Source organism: Thalia democratica, chromosome 7 (assembly GCF_965202585.1).
Source record: "Thalia democratica chromosome 7, ktThaDemo2.hap1.1, whole genome shotgun sequence".
Lineage (NCBI taxonomy): Eukaryota > Metazoa > Chordata > Thaliacea > Salpida > Salpidae > Thalia > Thalia democratica.
Window position 1 is genome coordinate 49,792,717 of NC_139171.1, and position 22,634 is coordinate 49,815,350.

General features: G+C 25.5%; 1 protein-coding gene across 1 annotated transcript; it reads right to left on the bottom strand.

Moving 5' to 3' along the window:
* Positions 1 to 882: 882 nt before the first annotated feature.
* Positions 883 to 4,897, bottom strand: LOC145840671 (uncharacterized). Its single transcript, XM_082947994.1, has 9 exons — positions 4,621 to 4,897; positions 4,182 to 4,322; positions 3,843 to 4,002; positions 3,630 to 3,743; positions 3,370 to 3,506; positions 2,551 to 2,731; positions 2,185 to 2,354; positions 1,805 to 2,056; positions 883 to 1,525 (listed from the first exon to the last, which is right to left on the bottom strand). Exons 1-9 carry the CDS (start codon positions 4,873 to 4,875, stop codon positions 1,382 to 1,384), a joined length of 1,554 nt encoding a protein of 517 aa, XP_082804120.1. The 5' UTR covers positions 4,876 to 4,897; the 3' UTR covers positions 883 to 1,381.
* Positions 4,898 to 22,634: the final 17,737 nt, after the last annotated feature.

The window sequence follows — 22,634 nt, forward strand, 5'->3', positions numbered from 1 at the left end:
ATACTTGATAAACTTAAACTAAAACTAGAAGATAAAGTTGTTTGTATATATAACGAAATAAATTATAAAAGATATAAAAACTGACGAACTTTGTAATACTCAATGAACTTAACACAAAACTTTAAACTACTGCAATTTTTAATACCAGAAATACATATGTAGTTTACTCTCTCTAAAATATTTTTATTTACATCTAGTTTTGTAACAACTAATGCTACGTACGTTTTTTATAACCTTAGTAATTTAAAACAAAAAAAAGTTTTGATATTCCTTAAATAATTTTAAAATTATCTTTTAACGAGACTGTAAATTTGTAAACCTATCTGTAGACTGTAAATTTGTAGATGTTTTATAATGATAAATCGAGAGTTTGTATCTTAATTTTTTTTTTATGTTTTTTATTCATTTAAACATTATTCTTTCAAGATTAATGCTTTATACTTGTTTAAACATTAACAATGAAAATAAAATAATTTTGCGTAAGCTATCTATACTAACAACTGATGTAAAATACGTCCTGCAACCAATTCTTTTTTACCAAGTGTGAAAAAGTGCAACTAAGTTTAAAAACGTGGTGTTAAATCGGAAACAATCATAAATTTAAAATGTACCGCAATGTCACATCATTATGCTCATAAATACGGCAACGTATAGAAATTTATAATTCGTGTGATGTAATGTATCAGTAATAAATCGTTTCTTAATTTGCGTGGTAATATAATTAGGAAAAATATGTGCAGCGTGGTAATACTATAACACCGCAGCAGTTAAGTAGTTTAATCATTTAAACACGTGGCCCGTGTTATCATCTTTCGTAAAATTTCTAAACTCACGCTATTATGTGTTGATAGCGCATAATGAAAATACTTCGACAACTGTTCGTCATAAACGTTTTATTTAAAAACAAAATATAACAAAACTCAAATAATAAGACGTCAAGGTAACACAAATAAATTTAAACAGTAAAGTATTCGACATTGTTCAATTGTATTAGTAGTTTAGCAGTAAATAAACTAAGTTTTAAAACGTATAAATACATTAAGAATGTTTTTTTCATAAGCGCAAATTTTTATATGAGAAAGTGTTTTTATGCTTGTGTTAAAAAAACCTTTATTTAAAAATAATTAAAAAATGAAATGGAAGTTTTAGTTTAAAAAGCAAAAGAGGATATACAAAACATTAAAACTTGTATTGGATTCAATAAAATTAAATCTCAGGAAAGCGAAAATAAATGTTACAAACGTTTAATGCACTTAATCTCATTCTACTTGAAACAACTACATTTTTTTAATTTTTCTAGAAGACAAAAACATTTTTTATGTTGTAAATGTTTGAGCAGTCTAGATTTATACTTTTTACTCAAAAATAATTAATACAGTGTTCAATCTTCGTTTTGTTTATTAACCGTCACCAGCCTTGGTTCGACAACAAAATTGAAGTGCTTTCTAACTTTTCCTGATATGGAGTAAAATTTTTCCGATTTGTGTTGTGACAGTTGACTGACTATGTTGTTTGCGGCCAGTACCTTTGTTTTATTTTAAATTAGTTAAACTTACACATATCTTTTTTCAACTATGAAAGTAAAATTTTCTACATAATAGTACTTCCATACCAAAAACATTTTTAACAAGAGTTTTACGTTACTTGAATAGTTTTTTATTAAATACCATCATCTAAATGTTAATCTGCGATTAAATTACTGAGTTGTAAGATTTCAACGTTGTATTTCTAAGAACCAAAATATGTAAAAACTTTAAAAATTTTAATAAGTCAAACCACGTTATATTCAAAACACCGATCTAACCTTCGGCCAAAAGGAAAATGGTTCTCTTCGAAGACTTTTCAGAATTTTCGTCGAGAGTTTTCCAAAATTGTAGGGGTTTTTGCGGTCTCCGATGGCCAAAAGTGAGTATTTAGAGGGTAATCTGCGCTTTTGAAACTCTTCTGTCAGTTTATAAGAGAAGCTTTGGTCGGCGATGATAAAAATGTGGTCTGCTTGGCAACTGCTCAGATCGTCGAATATCTCTTCAGGACTGTATTTCTCTTCCTTATCGGCCTGTTTCAAACAACAGATAAATTTTAATTGTATTTACTACCAAACTCAATTTCAAAAGTTTAGAATTATTTCTCACAAAACTTCAATATTTATATAACTTATTTATTACTATCATAAATAAAACTTACAATTCCGTTATGGTTTCCATCCCACATTAAAACGCTGCCGTCTTTTAGTGTGGGACCGTTCAAATAAACGACAAACGATTTGACGCAAGAGCTTTGGCATACGTTTTTCAAATACGATCTCACGTATCCTTTCTTTACTATTTCAAGTTTGTGCACGTACGGTTTATCGACTGTAAATATTTCTTTTTATTAAGTATCAATATTACCTGCAGTATTTACAGTAACTATAAAAATTTTTAGATACTTCAAACTATATTAAACCTTATAGACATTAAAAAAAACGTACGTTTTGAATGTCTAGAAAAAAATTTTAAGCAACTTATTCTATTCTTTTGTTTTAGATTACCAACATAAAATCAATCTTACTTGAAACGGTGGAATTAAAGAAAACTTTGATGTTTTCTTCTTTGAAGGATGCCTTCATCAGCTTTTTGTAAACATTGTACAAGTTGAGCTCGTGTTTTGATAATGCGGCGTTCTCGTTCCAACCTCCGAACAACGTCACTGCCTGGTTGCTCTTCCTACTTTCAGATTCGCACTGTACTGGCTGTAAAAGTTTGTCATAAATATTTTTCTGCGGTCGAACAACAGATGCATTGATTATTTTTTTTTATTATTTGATTTTTACTTTTAATTCTATATATTAATTTATAAAATATATTTTATGGATTATTACGTTTAAAATCTTGATCTTTTGAATTTCTGCTTATAACGGTATTATAATAATACTTATTTTAAGAATAAAATACAAATTATTTTGTTTAAGTTTTGTTAAAAAACTAGACACTCTATCAGTGATCATATTTAGAAAAAAAAGCATTTGAAATAAAACTAAACACGTATATATTAAAAACCATTTACTTTTTTTTTAAATATGATTTCTAAAAATTAAAAAAAATATACTAAATCGATCTTAAAAGTTTTAACTTATATTTTTATTTTTAGGTTCTATCAAAGTTTCTATACTTTTTTCAAAACTAAAACATTAAAAATAAATCGATACAAATCAAAATTTTCTTATTATTTTTATATGCAGAAAACAAAAACATATTTAAATTGTTGTTTAAAAACAAAGTTTAAGCTTCAATAAAACATCTATCATTGATGTTAAATGATTAAAGTGTAAACTGACTTTTTATATTTCAAGTTTATCTAACTCTAAATGAAATAAATTAAAACATTTACCTTGTAACATTTTTCTATTGGCTGACCTTCCTTGCAAGGGTCGGAAGGCTGTCCAAGGTCAACTGTCCACGTTTCTTCGGGGCAAAACGCAAAAGGCTTCATCAAATCGCATCGCAGGATCTGTGTCTTTGCGCCGGCTGTAATATTTGTTAAATAAAAAACACTTGTATAAATAAGTATGAGATTGTAACATTTATTTCCATGAAGAATCGTGATAGCTTTAGATTTATTTCAATTATTTTAAAGTTGCCAAAACTTACATTTTTCGTACGTTTCAGTTGAGTAAACCAATGGCAGGTGGTATTCTTCGCATTTTTCGTTGAACCTACAGCTTTTGCTTCCGTCTAACGAAGTCCTTAGGCAAAATCTACCTTCTGTAAACATTTTTACCATTTTTTACTATCTTAGATATATTATAGTTTAACACTTTTTCGTTTATAGTTTACGAAGGCTGAATGTAAAAACCGGCTTACTTTCAATCGGTTTACCGCCGTTCTTTCTGCATTCGCTTTTGTTGCTAGTTTTGAACAGATACATCATCAACAACGGATGACCGAATCCCTTATCTGACATCACGTCGACAGCAACAACTGCATGAAAAGTGTCTTTATTTTTCCTACCGTCGGGAAAAATCTGTTTGTTGATGGTTAAAATTACCAAGTTGAAACACAGCTTTTTACTTTGTTTAATTATTTTATTTTTGATAACATACAGAACATTTATTGACAACATGCGTTTTTTCTTAAATAAAGAAATCAACTTTGAAACTGCTTTAATTTAGATTATTTAAACTAAGCAATAGCTCTACTAACAACATTGAGGTCATCAAATTGTAAAGTGTATGCTGTATATATTGTCATGTTAGAAAAAGGGGTTGTCTTGAAAATGTTGCAGTACGATGAAAAATAGTTTTCCTCTGTATTGTTGCCACAGTCTAAGTTTCGAATGTGTTTCTGTGAATGTAAATTAAAAGTAGATCATAGTTTTTAAGTTGTAAACTATAAAACTTTGCTTACTTTGAAATATGTTTTATTTACTTTTTTAGTCTTCAATTTTTTATTTTCTTAAATTATAAAGCATAAACTTTTTAACTTTTTATAAGAAGCAAATCAATATTTACAAAACAACTAAAATGTTAAACAAAAGCAGCATAACTTTTCGACGAAAAAAACTTAATATAACTTCTTTTCAACATTAAGTAACATCTTATTCATTCAAAAAAACAAACTAATGAAAAAACACACAACCTACCTTGACGTAATAGAACATGTCCCAGTAGTCGACGAAGGGGGTGGAGGGTGTGGGGTGAACCCTCGGGTACAGGGCGTCGAACAAGTCCTCGTACTCGTCGAAGTCGATGTACCCGTCCTCGTTGGCGTCCACTTCGAAGGGAAGGTGGCTCACCGACTCCAGGAAGTCCTCGTCCGGTTTGAACGGCTTGTAGGCTCCGTGTGGGGCAGAGCGGGCCAGGACGACCAGCGTTGCGACGAAAAATAGGTTTTGCATTTTTAATTGTTTGTTTTTAAAGTATTCTGCAAAAAAAAATATTTATTAACAAAGTTTATTGCTACGCTAAAAAGTGTTCTACAGAAGTACTCTTATTTGTTGGACTTAAACAGCACATGATATGCCATTTTATGTTAGTCTTTTTTATCAAACTATTTTCTAACATCTACAGTTTTCGTTAGTATATAAAACAACAAAAAACTTTAATATTGCGACTTTATACGAAGCTCATAACTGCTTCTCTCGCCTGCGCGCACCCTTCTTTCCTTCTCCTAACTTTTTCTTTTTATATCAATATTTTGCAAAACTAGCGCTCGTGTGTTTGTTATTACTTAATTGGTACATCCGGAACATGTAAATGCTTATAGTCACCTCGAGCACAACAAGCCTTCAGCTATGTGAACCGGAAGAAATGTAAATAAGTTGCTACCTGATTTAATGCTGCTTAACTCATGCACGCTTTTTGAGATCGCACTCTTATCTGACTGCTCTCGTACCAAAACGTCTGAGAGTTAAAGATTAATAACCAATAGATTTAATTGCAAAAAGCTACAGTTTTATTTACAACACTGTATTGCACATACAAAACTACAAGTCGAACAGTTTAAAAAACAAAGTTTCAAACCTTAGAGATTATTGGTTTGAAATATCCAACTTACTTAAACCTAAGTAGAATGTTATACTTTTTTGACAACTAAAATGTTTATATCAAGTTTTAATTGTTAAATTATTTTTAAATATTAATAATAAACTTTGTAAACTAAAAAATAGTCAATTCGTCAAAGATTTTTTTAGGAATATTCCTAAACGAAATTGGTCGCGGGGTATATTTTTCAAATTAATAAACTTAACACTGTTAAATTATATAAACAAAATATTTTAAAATCTTTAGAATATTGTTTGTTTAATTAGTTATTATTCAGTTTTTTGATTTTATAAAATATGGATGACAACATAAAAATCCACACATATAACTTTTAGTTGTCCGGTTTAATATATTTAAAAAGTAAATAGTTGTTATCTCTTACAAATAATGTAACTAATAACTTTTCAATAATTCTCCACTATATTTGTTTTTTAAAGAAATTATGTAAAAATAGAGCTTTTATGACAAAATATGCATTTTATCAAAATTTTTACTTTACAAAGATATATTAAATGAAAACATTTCCAAAAGAACTAAGGTTTTGTAAAACCATTAAGTATATTTTGTGCTACTTGTATAGGACTTATTAATTTGTTCGATGTTTAATAGAAGATATTATATAACAAAAATTCTAGTTTTAACCATTAAAGAAAAAAAAGGCGTCTTTATTTTTAAATAAACTTGTGTATTTAGTTTGTAAACAATATAAAGATTTATCTAATGCTTTGTTTTGAAAGTATAGGATAGAATTATTTTTTAAATTTTTTGCACCTAACGTCACTTCTCAAAAAGTTTCACTCTGCTTTTTCTGGGTGTATTCTAAAATTTAAAAAAGCTGCTTAAAAGTTGTTATATAAATATTATAACGGAAGCAAATGGCTTTTGCACGGGCGACACCTCGGCACGAGCTAGTTAATTAGTTATTGTTTTAGATAAACACGATAAGCTTTACTATAAGCCAGGATTTAATATAACACCTGTTGAAGGAGACACTTGTGCAAAACTAACACATTGTCTTTTGAATATGATTGCAAAAAATAAGAAATTTTGTATTTTATGGTTTATGTAAGGGTTATACTTTAAGGTATTTTTATCCACCAACAAAAAACTTTTTCGGTTCAATTAATTAGCTCTAAAGTAGCATATTTTTGGTGCTAAATGCTTAATCTTATTAGGGTACTTTAATGTATTTAAATACAGTTTATGTATAATAATAGAGAAATTCTTGATTTACCATACTTTTTATAAGTGAAATATTAAAAAGCTAAACTAAAAACTGCTAAACTATTGTTTAAATGAGTATTATCATACTTACGTCTCACTACTAGTTTTACTGAAAAACATGCTTAACTTAGAAGTTAGTATCAGTTTTACATAAATTGTATTTATACATTTTTTTTCCAAAAGGACAATTTATTGCAAGTTAAGAGTTTCATTAAAATTTACATAATGTTTTTATAAAGAAAAAGGGAAATACGAAGTTATTTATTTTTTAGGTTTTTCTGCAACTTTTATAAATTTTCAATTGTTCAACCCACTCTAAATATAAAAATAAGTGGTACGCAAACAAATTCTAAACTTATAAAAACGACTTACTTCATAATTAAATATTAATTTAGTTAGAATTCGGAAAAATAATATATATGTGTAGGTATTTTTCAGAAATTGTTCAGTAACTTGTTTTTTGTTATTTAAAACGCCTATTGAATATGAAACGACATGAAATTATATTAAAACTGTACTTATAAATAAAACCAAAAATTCTATCAAAATAAATTTCGAACAAAACGATTTTTATAATAATACTTGTATCTATTTTTGAATAGAGATTTAAACACTTAAAAGCTTTAATATTTTTATTATAAAAATTGGTCAATAACTTACAGACTGATAAAAAAATAGAGTAGATTTGAAAGCATACTGGCAAACTTGGTTGATTTTATTTTATTTCAAGTTTTAAAAATAAAAAGCTGAATTATTAATTTAGTCACAAAACAAAAATTTGCTTTAAGTTAAGTTAGATAGTTTAATCATTAAACAATGAACCTGAAACGTACATAAATAACTGTTTGCTTTTATTTTAAATACAGATATGTCTTTTTTATTTCTAAAGCATCAAGCAATGTAATTGGCTACTTGGCGTTTTACACGCTTAAAAAACTTGTTTTAAATACCCCCACTTTGATTTTTCTAAATTTCTTAGCTGTGATTAAATAATTTTACATTAAGCTTTTAACAATTAAGACTTTTTTTGTATTAAATAGTAATAAAGCTCAACAGTTTAAGAAGGTTAAAGTATAAATATTTAAAAAACTTTTAGACATACACTTTTAAGCTTTTTGCCTTTTTTTTTCTTTAAAAAACTAGCTTTAAACTTTATCGTTATAAAATATGTATAAATCTAGGTTTTTAACACTAAACTTAAAATATTGTTTAAAACTATATTTCACATAGTTAAACTTTTGACCCTATCTTAATTTAATAGTTTTAACTAAACAATTTATGTTTACGAACTCTTTTAATAGATAGTTTAGAGAAAAACTTTATTTTTAAATTTTATTAACCACATAGTTTATTAACTTTAAAAACTTTATATTATTAGGTTGTCATAAAGTAAATAAAATTACTTATTTAGTTTTGTTTAAATCGACTGTATCTAAATTTTGTTTAATTTGGCTTATACTGATTTATTTTAAACCTCTTATTAAACAAAAATGGATATTAAAATATAACTTTGTTATGATTTATTTGGGTTAAAAATTTTTATTATTGTGATTTAATCTATTTGTTTCTAACTACTATATAGATTATATGCTAATTATTTTATATAACACCTATGTACGTAAACTATCGATGAAACTTGATAATTTATTTTTATACCAATAAGATGTTTTATATATACAGTAAATCTTTTTAAATGTATTTATATTAAGTTAGTTCAATATTAATAACGTTAAATCAAAAGTATTTGTAGAAACCCTATTTTAATACAATTTCTAATATTTTAAAGAATTTTAATTTTTCATGTGATAATAATCTTCTGTACCTTTGAAACGTCTTTAATTAAAAAACTGTAAGTAAGATAGATTTGTTACCTTAAATACTTACCGAAATACAAAATATTGCAAAAATCATAGAAGCAATGCTTTACTTGAACAAACATGTCGAACAAACTTACTTCTTTAATAAATAGTAATCAATTTTTTTAATGTATGTCGTAAACATTTTTTAATGTATGTACTATTTAATCAATTTGATTTCCTAATAATAGTAAATTTTTTGTATTACATAAAAGTACAGATTTATAATAAAAAACATCATAAACGACTAGTTTTAAGTAATCTTTACAAGAATGTTTTTATTCAGCTTGTAGTAAATTTTTAACTGTGATAAACAACAACAACTTATATGTTAAATATAAAACAATTAGAAAATAGTTATGACGTATGCTAATCGTAAGGTTGATAGAAAATGTTTAACAACTGAACTACAAAACTATATTTAACTTTTTTTTCACAACAGAAGTGCATAAGTAGTAAAAATAATCAAACGCATTTATTAGGAAGCTACACATTTTCGTTACCTTTTAAAAATATTTGTGAAGCAAATACGAGGTCAAAAGTTTATTTCAAGGGCAAAAAACGCCAGTATGTTGTAAAACGTGAATGTTTTGTAAATTATTAGCGTTTAAATTTCAATGGTTTCCATCCATTTCAAAACAACGTTATACTTAAAGTATATTTTTAAGTTGTAAAAAAGTTTAATAAGCCTTCATCTCTGTAGACTTTATAAACTTTTTATACTTTTTTTTTTTATAATTAATTACATACATTTATTGACTTTCTATTGGAAATATTAACTTTGTTGAAAAGTTTGCAACCTGTATAAGTTATTTTTATAAGAATTTAAGTAATAAAAGTTTAAATTGTGATTATACGAAAATCAAGTGTGTAACTTTGTTTTTTATTCTGCGTTTATAAGATTATATCTCAGTTACAACAATTTTTAACTTTTGATCTTTCTACGATTTCTCGAAATATAAAAAAATATATATTTCAAATTTCTTGCAACAAACAAGCTTTTGACAACGTTTGCATATTTAGTCAAACTTACATAAACTACAGTAAATTTCTACAATTACAAAAATAACTAAAGAAAATGTTTTTAAAATACCGACTAAAATTAAAAAAAAAATTTTTTTTGGTAAGGCAATATAGTTTATAAACACTCACAACAGTTTTTGTTAGTGCTAAATAAGCATTTTTAATTTTTTTGAAAATGTTAGAATTGTTAAATTTTCGGTAGTAATGTTTGTATGAACGCAAAAAAAAAATTTATATTAACTAAAATACAGTGCATCATTTTTTATCTTGCCCCTGCTTATCCGATCCCTCAGTTATTCGGCCGATTTCAGTCAAGTAGCAGGTTCAATTTATACAGCTACACTCAATGTTTTCACTTTATATTCGAAAGCAAATTATAAATACGGTTTGATTTGTTTTTGCTAAATTAATTTTAAACTTTATAAAGTTTTGTTTCGTTTATTTTTGTATGTTTTTAATTGTTTGGCTTGTTATCTAAACTAACAATAAAAATTAAATGCGTTTTGTTATATGCATTGCGTAATATAAAACAGACAGACTATTAAAAAAAAAAAGGTTTTTTATTATTTTGCCAAAGGCTTATCCGGTCACAGTTACGTGGCTGACATGTCCGGATTAGCGAGGACGCACTGTAGTTAGTTTAAAGCAGGGTTTCCCAAAGTGGGCCAAGTGGCCCCCTAGGGGGCCATGACAGATACTCAGGGGGCCAAGAGCAGCAAAGGGGGAAGAGGGGGGGCCATGAGCAGTAAAGGAGCCACAGGGGGGCCATGAGGCCATAACTTGAAACTTGCCCTAGATATTCTTGAGTTGCAGATGAAGAGTAAAAAAAAAAATTCCTATGTGTAATTTATGGTAGTTTAGAAACTTACACTAGATATTCTTGAGTTGCAGATGAAGAGCGAAAAAAAAAAGGTCTTTGGTGTTTTTTATTGTAGTTTATGAGTAATCTTGCTGAAGGGGGCCATTGCTTTTTCAATGTCTTTAAAGGGGTCCATTTGCAAAAAAGTTTGGGAAACCCTGGTTTAAAGTGTTTTACACATTTGATCAGTAGTAACAACCTTGTTTTTAGTCAATTTGTTAGACTTTAAGTTTTATGAGAATCAAATAACTTTGATACAATCGTTCATAACTTAGTAAATATATAAAGTAAAAACTAGCAAATTTGTAGCTAAATGGCTTAAGTAAGGTTTTATCAAACTAATATTGATATTAACATATTACAACTGAAAGTATAAATGAACTTTTTTTAACAAATATACTAACTCTTTAAAACCCAGCAACAAAACTAATAACCTATACTAAGTTAAATAAAATATTTTTTATTAAGATGCTATATGAAATAAAAATGTTTATATATAAGCTGTAATAAAAATTTCTTAGCTATGTTTGATGACTTCCTTTCAAAAATATTATTTTACTTCTTATTTCAATAGTTAAATTTCAAGAAAGGAATTGGACTTTGTTAGAATAAATACAAATTAAACATTAAGCTAGCATTGTAAGCTAGAAATCATAGGAGTTACTAATAGCAATATCAGCGTAAAAATGATCAATCAAAATAAAATAACAAAACCATTCAATATATGTTTTCGCTGTAAAAATTTTGCGGAAGCATAAGTAGGTGTAACCAAAACATATGTATTTATTCAATTAATTGAATTTTACTAACAACAATAGTCTGAAGCTTTTTTTTTGAGTATCATTAGCATTGAGAGACGTATAAAGTATTTTCTCAAAACAATTAGAGTTTTATTTAAATGTTACAAAAGCTATGCAAAGTAATTTCTTTTTATTTTACGTGAAATTTAACCACAAGAAAACTAAGCAAAGTTTGATAATTTTTATCTAATTTATTTTTTACATTTTTATAAATGTTTAAAAGAAAAGGTTAATACTTAAAAAAGACTAAAATCTAAAAATAAAATAACTAATTCTAAGGTTGTTAATGGCTTACATCGAAGTCTAAACATATTAAAAAAAGTCAAGTAAAACTTGAGTTAATACACTTCTGCTAGTTTTGGTGTGGCGAATTGCTGGAAGGTGAGCCACTAATTTGTACACGTTAAACTTCTGAAAAGATAGACTTTGACTGCAAAATATTTAACTATTAGTTGAACGTGAAGTAAAAAAAAACTGTTGTCATAAAGGATAAAACATAACAGTGCTTCTTAAAATATTCAAATTCTCAAAAAATTTAAAATTATATTAATAATAAACTAGAGTATAAGAGTACAAGTTTACACTATGTGACTTTTTTTTAGTTGCTTTTTTTTTAATTTGTTGTTGCTTTTTTATTCTATAACATAATATTTAAGTATTATTTCATTTAAAAATATACTATATTTAAAATAAAAGCAAACTATTGGAATTATTTATTAAATTTAGTTTAAGTCATCTAAAAGTTTTTGATGATCAAATACACTAATAAAATTTTTTAGTAATATATTTAATTTAATTCACTACGGTCCGCATTAGAACTTTTGTATACATAAGGCAGCCCGCGAGGTATTTGTGTTTAGAAAAATTGGCCCGTAATTTCTAAAGGCTGTCGACCTTATTAATAAGTGAATTTAAATATTTACGTTTAGAACTTTAGTCTCTGCTAATTAGCTTTTTATTGTTTTTTGTTGTAATAAAAAAATCTTTATTTTAACAAAAGCAGTAAGTTTTGCATATCTAAATTTTACTTTTGTTTTTTTAAGTAAATAAAATTAGATTCATCGTTTTAATAAAACCAAGTTATATATTTTAACCCTATTTATAGTTTATTCTTTTAGCAAGATGTTTCTACTGTTAGACTTGTTTACCTATTTAACGAGATCGATTTATTCCATCTAGTTTTTGTTTGACTTATTTATCTAGTAGTATGTGAAAATTTTTAATATTTTTTTTTTATTTAAAAATTTTCAGTTATGATAAAACTCTTTAAGCTTGTAAAAAATTTTCACGCAAAACAAACATACATAATGTTGTGTGAAGCTATCGAAATAAACTCAGTTTAATCTTTTTATTAAGTATTACTTAATATTAACGATTACAACACATCAACGTCATATTAATGTTCAATGTTATACTAATTAGTTTCATCTTTTACTATATAAAACTATTTTAAAAGATTCAGTTATAAAGTATAACATTTTTATGTAAGCATAGTAAAATACATGTAGTAAAGATAAATTTTTAGGAATTTTATAATTAAAATAAAATTGAACAGTTCAAAAATATAAAACATAGTTAAACTGCTCATTTTTTAAAATATTAAAAATGTATTTCATTTCAATATTTCATATATAGTTACATTTTAATTATGAAAAATATTTCAATAAGAGTTTTTAAAAGTATTAAAAGCAAAACTACTTTATTTGAAATTTGGATTTTATAAAAAAAAACTGTTTTTTAAACATTTAAATCTTGGTTAATTAAATATTTTTTAAATACTATATTAAATCTTTACCACTAAATTCAAATCTTTAAAACTTTTCTATACATGTTTTATAATTTGTATTTTTCGAAGTTCATTAAAATAGTTAAACTTCTAGAAACAACTTAGTTTAAATTGCTTTGAACATAATCTTGTTAAAAAAAATTAACGTTAAGCTTAGTATTGGTAGCGAAATTTATAGAAACAACTACATACTATCTATCTACAGAGTTGCCACCTACTCGGGGAATTTTCAAGTTATAGAAAATCTCAGGGAAACTCAAGGAATTTTGATACTTTTTATTAAACTCAGGTTAGTTTTGAATATTTTTATATAAATTTCAGGGAAATTTTAAGATTTTAAAAAAGTCCAGGAAAATTTATTTTTTAGATCTAGAATAAGATTTAGTTAATCCAGTTTTAAAATTTCGCTCATAACAGTTAATTATATTTATTTTCAAGTGCTTATTTAGAAATTTTCAAGCCTGCGGCTAGTTCTTCAATAAAGCCAGCCTAAATATTCTTAGAATTAATATTATAATTTTTCATTAAGTTGAAAAGTTTTTAAGGATTTGAAAGAACTCAGAGAAGATTAAATTTACGAAGTTTCTAGTCACTCAGGGAAGATTTTTTGACCCAAAGAGTGGCAACCCTGTATCTATATACATATATATATATCTATATTGGGTGCACGACTATTTAAGTTCTGACAGCTCCAACTTTGACAAGTCTGATTAATTATTTAGCTGTTTTAGTTATAACATTTAAAATAAAAACTAATAATAATCTTATTGACTAAACCTACATACGCTTTTTTTTTTTCTAGAAGGTTCATCAAATGTTTGAGATATGAATCATACAATTTTCAAACCTTAAGGAAATGAAGTAAATTTAATAATTTTCTGCTTTTATAAAAAAATTATAGATTTTTATTATCATGCTAATTTTATTACTTACACCTACACAAGTATTGTTTTTCAGATATACATTACTTTTGAGGTATTGTCCCTCAAACATGTTTTTAAGAATTTGAATTGTCATGTTAGCAGCGATAGTATAGATTAAAAAATATAAATAAAAAAACTATTCATCAATTATTAGTTATAAGAAAATACGTAAGCATTGAATTGAATAAGTATAATCAAAACAAACGTATTCATGTGTATAATTTGAGCGATGATAATGGATTAAGCGCAGTTTATGAATAACCTAAACAACAGTGAGACATATAAAATGTTTTCTCGGAAAATAAAAACTTTTTTAAAATTTAACAAAAGCTTTAGTACGCTAAATCATTTCAATCATTTTTATAAAAATTTTAACCACATTTTTTTAAGAAAAATAAGTAAATTTGAAGAAATATTATGCGATTTTCCTAAAAGTTTTGTTATTTTGAATATGTTTTCAAGTTTTTATTAAAGTTTTTTCACAATAACCATTGTTTTGCTATTATTCCTACCAACTGGAAATTAAACAGGCTATAGTGTTTCTAAAGTACTCTTTCTAAACACTAATATGAAGATTTTTTTTTAATGTTTCTGGTAAATATTTTTTATAAACTGTTAAGTATCGAACATATATTTTTATATAAATTTGTAGAAATTTCTTTGTTATGATAAATGTAAAAACCAATCTGTTTTATACAAAATGTTCTCGTTGAAATAGACTTAAACACACTAAGTTTAATGTAAAAATTATTAATCAAAACAATTTAATACTTTTAAAATGACCGAAATACACATTGAAAACTAAATTTAGAAACAATTTTTTTTAACATTAAACAGTGTCAATCAAGCACAAAACTTATTTGGTTTTAAGTTGTAGATTTTACGTATTTTAGTCTTTGAGTTTTTAAATCGTGAAGGGAGGTTAGTAATTGTACTTCTTGTATAATAATAATGATAACAGTAATAACAGTATTATAATAAAATAATGATTTTGTTAAACAAAAAATAATAAAATTCTTATAATATATTGTTGTATAAGAACCTGACCTGGGTTTTATAAAAAAAAACCTCTCGATTATCGAGTCGTACACCAAATAATTTTTTAATTTAATACAAACTTGATCTTATTGTATTTAGTAGTTTAACAGAACTTTTTAAATATTACGTTATAAAATTCTTCTTAACTATTTTATTTTAAATTACATCTTTTAAAATGTACATAAAACAAATAACTCTTCAGAGCATCAGTTTAAATTAAAGTTTAGAAGCTGCCCTGGTTTACTTAGCACCCGTCGTTTTGCTTCAATGGGCTAAGTTACGCGACCGCAACCTCAACTTATTTTTACTTAAACTTATCATTTATTAAAAATCTCTTGATCAAAATTGCTTTAAATTTATTCTAGTGTTTTTTTTAAACCAGAGCCGTTATAGAACAAGTTTTATTAAGTTTTGCTTTTTTAAAATTTATACTTTTTTGTTTTTGATTCGTCAAGATTAGACGCTTGACGAAGAATGTTTAAAATATTTTGTCATTTACAGACAGGGTGGATTTTGAACGTGTCCCTTTAGATCAGAAGTCGGCTACCATTTAAAAAGTTGTCTACTAAAAATAATCAGTCCTGTTTTTAACTAAAAAACTAGTGCAGAAAAATAAAGTTCAAGTACATATATAGTAAAATATTACACATGTACTTTTTATTGTGAACTGTGTAATATACTGTGCTGTGAAATTTTTATGTTATTTTTATTTAATATTTGGTCTTATGTTTATTAACTTTTATTTAAGATTGAAATTTTGTGTAAATGTATTTTTAGTTCTTAGGACTATCTTCTTGCAAAAATATGTTTTAGTTTTGAAAATTTAGAATAATTTTACTTTAGTTAATTTAGAAAAGTTTGTGGAGGATGAGGATAACATATTCGAAAGTACTATAGACTTTTACCTTAAAAACAAATTTGTAGATTTAAAAAAAACATAAATCCTTTGATTGATTATTCTGTTTATGACAGTGTAAAATATTCACAAAATTTGACCGTGACTGATTCAAAAACTTTATTTCATATATATATAGTCTTCCCTACTTCTTGTTTTAAAAGATAGTAATAATCAACTGGTGGCTTGATTAAAAACCTGTTTAAGAAGAAAAATATATGATAGAATCTGTTGCGCTTGCCTTTCATAAGTATAAAAAAAATTATTGCTATGTTATAGCCACTGAGTATAGCACTAAATTTGTTGGTAAGATCGTTGTTCTTGTTGCTTAAAAGTTGCACAGAAAATGAAAAAAAATAATAGTTAGTTATTAAAAAATAAAACTTTAAACTTGTTTGTTTAATAATAAATAAAAACAATTGTTGTAAAAGTATAAAACCTTCACTTATTTAGTTTGTAGACAAGCATTTTACAATGCAATGAAATACTAAAAGTTTATTAACTTATTAATATCAAGTTTTTATATATTTAAGGATAAGATTGTTGTGATTTTTTAAATTCTAAAAATTAATTGCTTAATTTTGTTTTTGTAATTTAGATTTTATAATACTTAGTAAACACTAGGTATTCATTATTTACTATAAAAATGATAATTTTAACTTTTATTGCAAAACACTAAATACTTTTAACTACATATGAAGATATTAAAGACGATAAACAAATTATACTAGTTTATTATTGTTATAAATTAGGATCCCAGATTTTTTTTTACAAAATTAATACTGATCCATATTTTAATAAAATTTATTAATTGAAGTAGAAATATCAATATTTTTTTCAATAGAGTAAATAGCCAGTTTGTAACATTTCACCGATACAAACTTACTCAGAGATAAATTTAATAGTCAACTTTTAGAAAATAAAACATCTAAAACTAAAATATATTTATCTACTCTTATTATGCTATTTATGCTTTAGACCAGGGGTTCCCAACCAGGGGTGCGAGATGGCTTTTAATTTTCGTATGATAAATAAGGAGATTTTTACTCTCTGATAAAATTTATAAAGTAAAAAAGTACATTTTGTTATAAAAAGAAGTCAGCGCTAATTTTCTAAATAAATTAATTTTATTAATACGTCATACAGCAAAAACGCCTTTCTAGAAGTAACTTAATTTTACTAACTTCATATAATAGCTGTTAGTTTAGAATTTACATTTTAGTAAAGCATTCTTAGAGTTTTACACCTGTGAATTTTAATCATATTTTCTTTAAATATTTTATTTTCTTAACTGGCCATTAATTGTTTAAAACAGTTTATGAGTGAGCATATATTTTAATTGAAATACTTAGATAAAAATTAGTATCTTCAGAAAGTTTTTTTAAGAATAGGTTCTGATAAGTATATTACATTTATAATCTAATCTTTTATTAAGCTTAGTTGTGCAGAAAGTGCTGCTTAAAGGTTTAACATTAGTAAATTGTAAAATTCACTTAATACCATTTACCTTGTTTTTAGCTTAAGTGAAACCAACTTTTATAGATCAGCAAATGTATTCAATGCTTCAACTTTATTTCTATTCATTCCTTATTTGAACTAAAACCATTTACCTTTTTCAATCTACTTTTTTCTATTTGTGTTGTAAGCATACAAACTTTTATTGTATTTGCTTTTATACATATCTTTTGACAATTTAAGACTAAATATCTTTTAACTTTTAAAAATCTTAACTCAGACTTTTATTATTTTGAAATCTCCTAGCTGCTAACAGTTTTGAAAATAATACATTACATAAGCTTAACTTTTAACAGCTGATTTTTATTTTCAAGTACATATATTCATTACAAAATGTATAAAAAGCTTAGTTTTAATTTTAAGCCTAATATTTTTTACTTTTCTAGTGCTTTATAGTTTATTATGTTTTGAAATTTTCAAGTTTTTTATTTTTGTTAATGTAGTACACTATCATAAAAATTAAAATCCAAATTGTTAATTAATGAAATCAATGATTTTATAATCAAATTATTAATAAATAATTATAGCATACAGTGTTAGGGGTGCGAGATCAAATTAAGAGACTTTAGGGGTTCGGGGCATCAAAAAGGTTGGGAACCACTGCTTTAGACCTTAAGTTTTTAAGAAATTTTCCTTGCATAACTATAAAACCTTCTATTATTACATTAAAAAAGAACTTGTTGGATATAAAAACAAAATGTAAAATTATTTTACTTTAAATACAAAAATTGCTACAATACAATTTTTATTTGTAATAAATACTAAACCAAGGTTTCACAAAATTATTTTTAAGATCGGCTCCTTGCCAAAAATTTAAATTTCAAAAAGTTTGTTTCCCTTAATAGATACCTCCCTTTATTAGTTAATTACCCATTTAATTTGTTTGCTTCCTTACTAGTTATTGACCCATCACAGGCAAATTTGTCCACTTTAAAAAACTTTGTAATAGACTGAAAAAGTGTATGTATAAAAATCTGTTTTACCTCAATTAATGTTTAAAATGTTATATTTAGTTTGTAACTAATATTAAAATAAACGAAAACATTGGCAAAAGTCTGCAGAGCAGAAGCCTGAACTTTTGTATGCCGTGAGACACGCTCAAGTTCAACAAAAGGGTTGATCACACTAATTCGATCATCAGACCCAGGCCTTTGGTAGACTGAGACCTTTTTAAGAAATATTTTCTTAATGTTTGAGCTCTTTAGCTCTAAAAATAACGTTTTCCAGTGAATATTTAAATTTCAGAAAAAATTGAGTATAAAAAAATACATTTCCACCGGGAGCAATGCGTAATAATGTCTTTGGTGGGTCTAGAGAAATTTTTAGCTGCCTATAATATTAATGTTACTTGCATGCAACTATGTTAAGGCTGCAAAACGATAATATATTTATCAAGATTATTTTTAAGAAGTGAAATAAACAACAGTCATAACTTAATGATTTTCTTTAAAAAAAATTCTAAATTAGAGTTCAATATACATTAAAAAACATGCTTCTTTTTATTATGTTCACTTTTTTATATATTAAAGTTTTATTTCAAGAAGTATTAATCTGAAACAACTAAATTTTTCATCAAAAAAAAATATGTTAAATGAAAATTAAATTTTATATACAAAATTAGCAAATCTATGAAAAATTGCTATATTTGAAAACTTGCAAAACTAAAGTTTGTAAAATAACCTATAAACATTAATATCTAATCATTAATAAAAGGGCATTCAGGAGACAAAGGTATTTTTAAAGTATAGGGGTCCACCTTGATTTTTACAAGTTGATCTTATTTTATAGAGTTTTATCTGAGCTATCAGACATTTTTAACCGCTTGAAAAATTGAAAGTGATTTTTGAAATATGAAGAATCGAAGTCAGTGACCTCAGTAGGTTCCTAGTGGAAGGTGCGAACTAAAAACGCGAAAAAGACCATTTTACTAAAAATCTATCTCCTCTTTCATTATTTAAGCAATTTTCTTCAAATTTTCACAGTATGTCTATTATTAAAAGATTGAACGCAAAATTGTTTGATTTTTAAAAAATAAAATTTTTATCTAAAAAAACCACTTAGTTTTTTTTTTGTCTAAAATTTTTATATTTAAATTGCAACATTCAAAGTCTTTTAAACTATAAAATAAAGGTTTCCTGAAAGTTTGAGGTCTCTAGCTCAAAACATGAAGGAGAAGATAGATTTTTAGCGATTTTTTCTACACAGGACGAGCAACAGGATTCTATTGATGAAGAAAATGAAGCAGAAATAAAGGGCCTTTTTTCTACAGATAACTTGAATGCAGAAACTGAAGAGGATAAAGTCTTAAGTTGGTGGAATTTGATCAAGACAAAATACCCACATCTTTTCAGCTTTGCTAGGAAATAATTTGCTGCACTATCATCTTCTGCGTATTCTGAAAGATTATTTTCTAAACATGGGAATCTTTATCAGACTTTATGTTAGACAAATGAATGACAAAAAATAAATATCAGCCACATCATTCGTAATTTTTTAACTTCTTGTTTAAAATCAACTAATTTAGTTTTTAATATCTCATCTTAAATATGAGTTATAAAGACATAATGTGTTATCAACGAAAATTGAATAGTTATAGTATGAAATATATATTATAATTACATATACAGCATCTAAGACAGGGTTGCCAAATGTTTTGGGCAAATTTTCTTCATGTTTTTATAAGTACAGTGCTTATTCACTTATCCGGACAGTTTCAGTTGGAAGAAAATTCAAAAAAAATTCAATATTATACACAAAAATTCATTCAAAAAGTTTCACAACTTTTTAAATTCCTTGAGTTTACTGCTGAAAAACTATTAAACAAACGTTTATTTTTTTCTTATTTTAGTAAAACATCTAATAAAAACTAGTTTGTTAGGAATGATATGTTTCCGTTAAATTGAGTTTAAACTTGGTCAAAGCTTCTCGTTTTAATTATCTCTGTTTTTTTTTTCTTTGTTTGAAAAGATTTTTTTTTTCATTTAAAGAGATGGGTTTACATTATTATTTTTTTAAGATAGATTTAATTCATTTTATCTCTTAAACAAAAACTAGTTTTTTTCAAATAAATAGTTAGGGCAGGAAGAATTGCAACTTGAAATAATGAATTTTACTTGCTTGACCCTTAAAAAAACGTATATAGTTGCAGAGGGTTAGTAAGTCTGATGTTTTTCTACCTTAGAAAAAATAAATTAATTAATCTTAAGTTTTGATTTATTGTTTATCATTTTCTTATATATAACTCACAATTACTATGTATTTATTTTTACCACAACACTTTTATTATGCATTGCATTATATGCAGCAGTTATATTATATGAAAAAATTGTTTTTTTACACTTATCCGGAATTTTGGTTATCCGGACATGTTTACAGAAAAATATTGCCCAACGTGTCCGGATAAGTGAATAAGCACTGTACACGTTTTTGGGTCTATTTTTAGTTCAAAGTGAAGTTTAAATTTAAAATATATGTTAAATAGTCTAAAAATATTGAAAAAATACTGTGAAGCTACTTCAAATGCGTTTTTTAATAAAAAAAATATTGAAAACAACAATTTTTCTTTATCTATATGTTAGATTTATTCTGTCAAACCCAAAGTTTTTCTACTTAACATGTAAAAATTGTGTAAAATTCCGGGTTTCTAAGTAATTTTTGTTCAAAAATTTTAGGTTTTTTAGCTTAAATGGTCATTTTCCAGGTTTCCAATATTTTTGGCGACCCTGCTAAGACCTAAGAATTTAATAAAATTTCTGGCTTAAGTGGTGTTTCTTGTTATCTTCCTACTGGCGTTGGTAGTGAACAGGTTAGAAGGTACTGTTTGTGATCTGCTTGTACTTATTGATTCTACGTTTAGTGCTCCTATGACTTCTATTCTTATTTGTGCTATCATTTTCCCTTGGAAATCATAACAAGTTCTTACCAAATACTTTTTTGCACTTTAATACTATAAATTTTTAGCATTTTTAAAGAATGTTTTTTATTAAGTTTTTTTTTACTTATTTATTGAATTATTTACAACAATTTTCAGATGATTCACACTGAATGATTTGACTAATATATTTTTATATAAAGTTTTAATAACAGGAAGACATTGGATTTCAAATTCAAAATAATAAAAATGAAAACTAGTAAACTTATCAAAACTCAATTTTTCAAACTAATAATGTAAACATATAAGGGTGAAGTCATCAGTTTTGTGATTGGTATATTTCTCAATGCGTGGATTACTATTAGTCAAAAAGTGTGGGGTAAAACTTATAAATATTTCAGTTATGAAAGTACAGCAGAAAAATACGAGCATAAAGTTAATTTTATTGGCAAATTTTTAAAAAAACATAAAACTTTAATGTCAATTATTTTCCTTATCTTAAAAGCTATCTAAATTTTTTATTTTAGAGAACGCACCTATGTCTTTAATTTAAAAAAAAATTGGTTTGGGGTTTGAATTATTTCATGGGGTCCCTCCAAAAATAAAGATTTTTTTTATTTTTTTTTTCATTAATATGATAATATAACCAAAAATAAATATTATTACTTTTTTTTCCCCTTAGTTTGCATGTTATTTAACCTAATAAGTGTTTATTTTATAAATAATGTTAATATCTTTTACGATTTGGCCTCAATCAAGGACCGGATTTGCTAAAACTTAAAAACATAATATAACAGAAAAAAAAAGTTAATTAAATTATTTTAGTTTAATTAAATTTGTTGTAATCCACACTACTATTATTTTTTTTATATAAATTCTTTTTTTTTCCTTAAACTTATGAAATAAGAGGAGCAAGCAAAATGATGTTTATTACACTATCATTTGCCTTGGCCATTTGCTAGATAAAAAATTGAAAAAAAAAATTAATAGTAGTGTGGATTACAACAAATTTAATTAACCTAAAATAACTTAATTAACTTTTTTTTTTCTTTTATATTATGTTTTTAAGTTTTAGCAAATCCGGCCCTTGATTGAGGCCAAATCGTAAAAGATATTAACATTATTTATAAAATAAACTTTTAGTAGGTTAAATAACATGCAAACTAGGGGAAAAAAAAATATTTATTTTTGGTTACATTATCATATTAATGAAAAAAAATAATAATAAAAATCTTTATTTTTGGAGGGACCCCATGAAATAATTCAAACCCCAAACCAATTTTTTTTAAATTAAAGATAAAGGTGCGTTCTCTAAAATAAAAT

Coding starts and splice junctions, on each gene's coding strand:
- LOC145840671 (XM_082947994.1), bottom strand. CDS start 4,875: ATGCAAAACCTATTTTTCGTCGCAACGCTGGTCGTCCTGGCCCGCTCT. Junction 4,003..4,181: donor AATTTGATGACCTCAATGTT/GTTAGTAGAGCT, acceptor ATCAACAAACAG/ATTTTTCCCGACGGTAGGAA. Junction 2,732..3,369: donor CAATAGAAAAATGTTACAAG/GTAAATGTTTTA, acceptor AAACTTTTACAG/CCAGTACAGTGCGAATCTGA.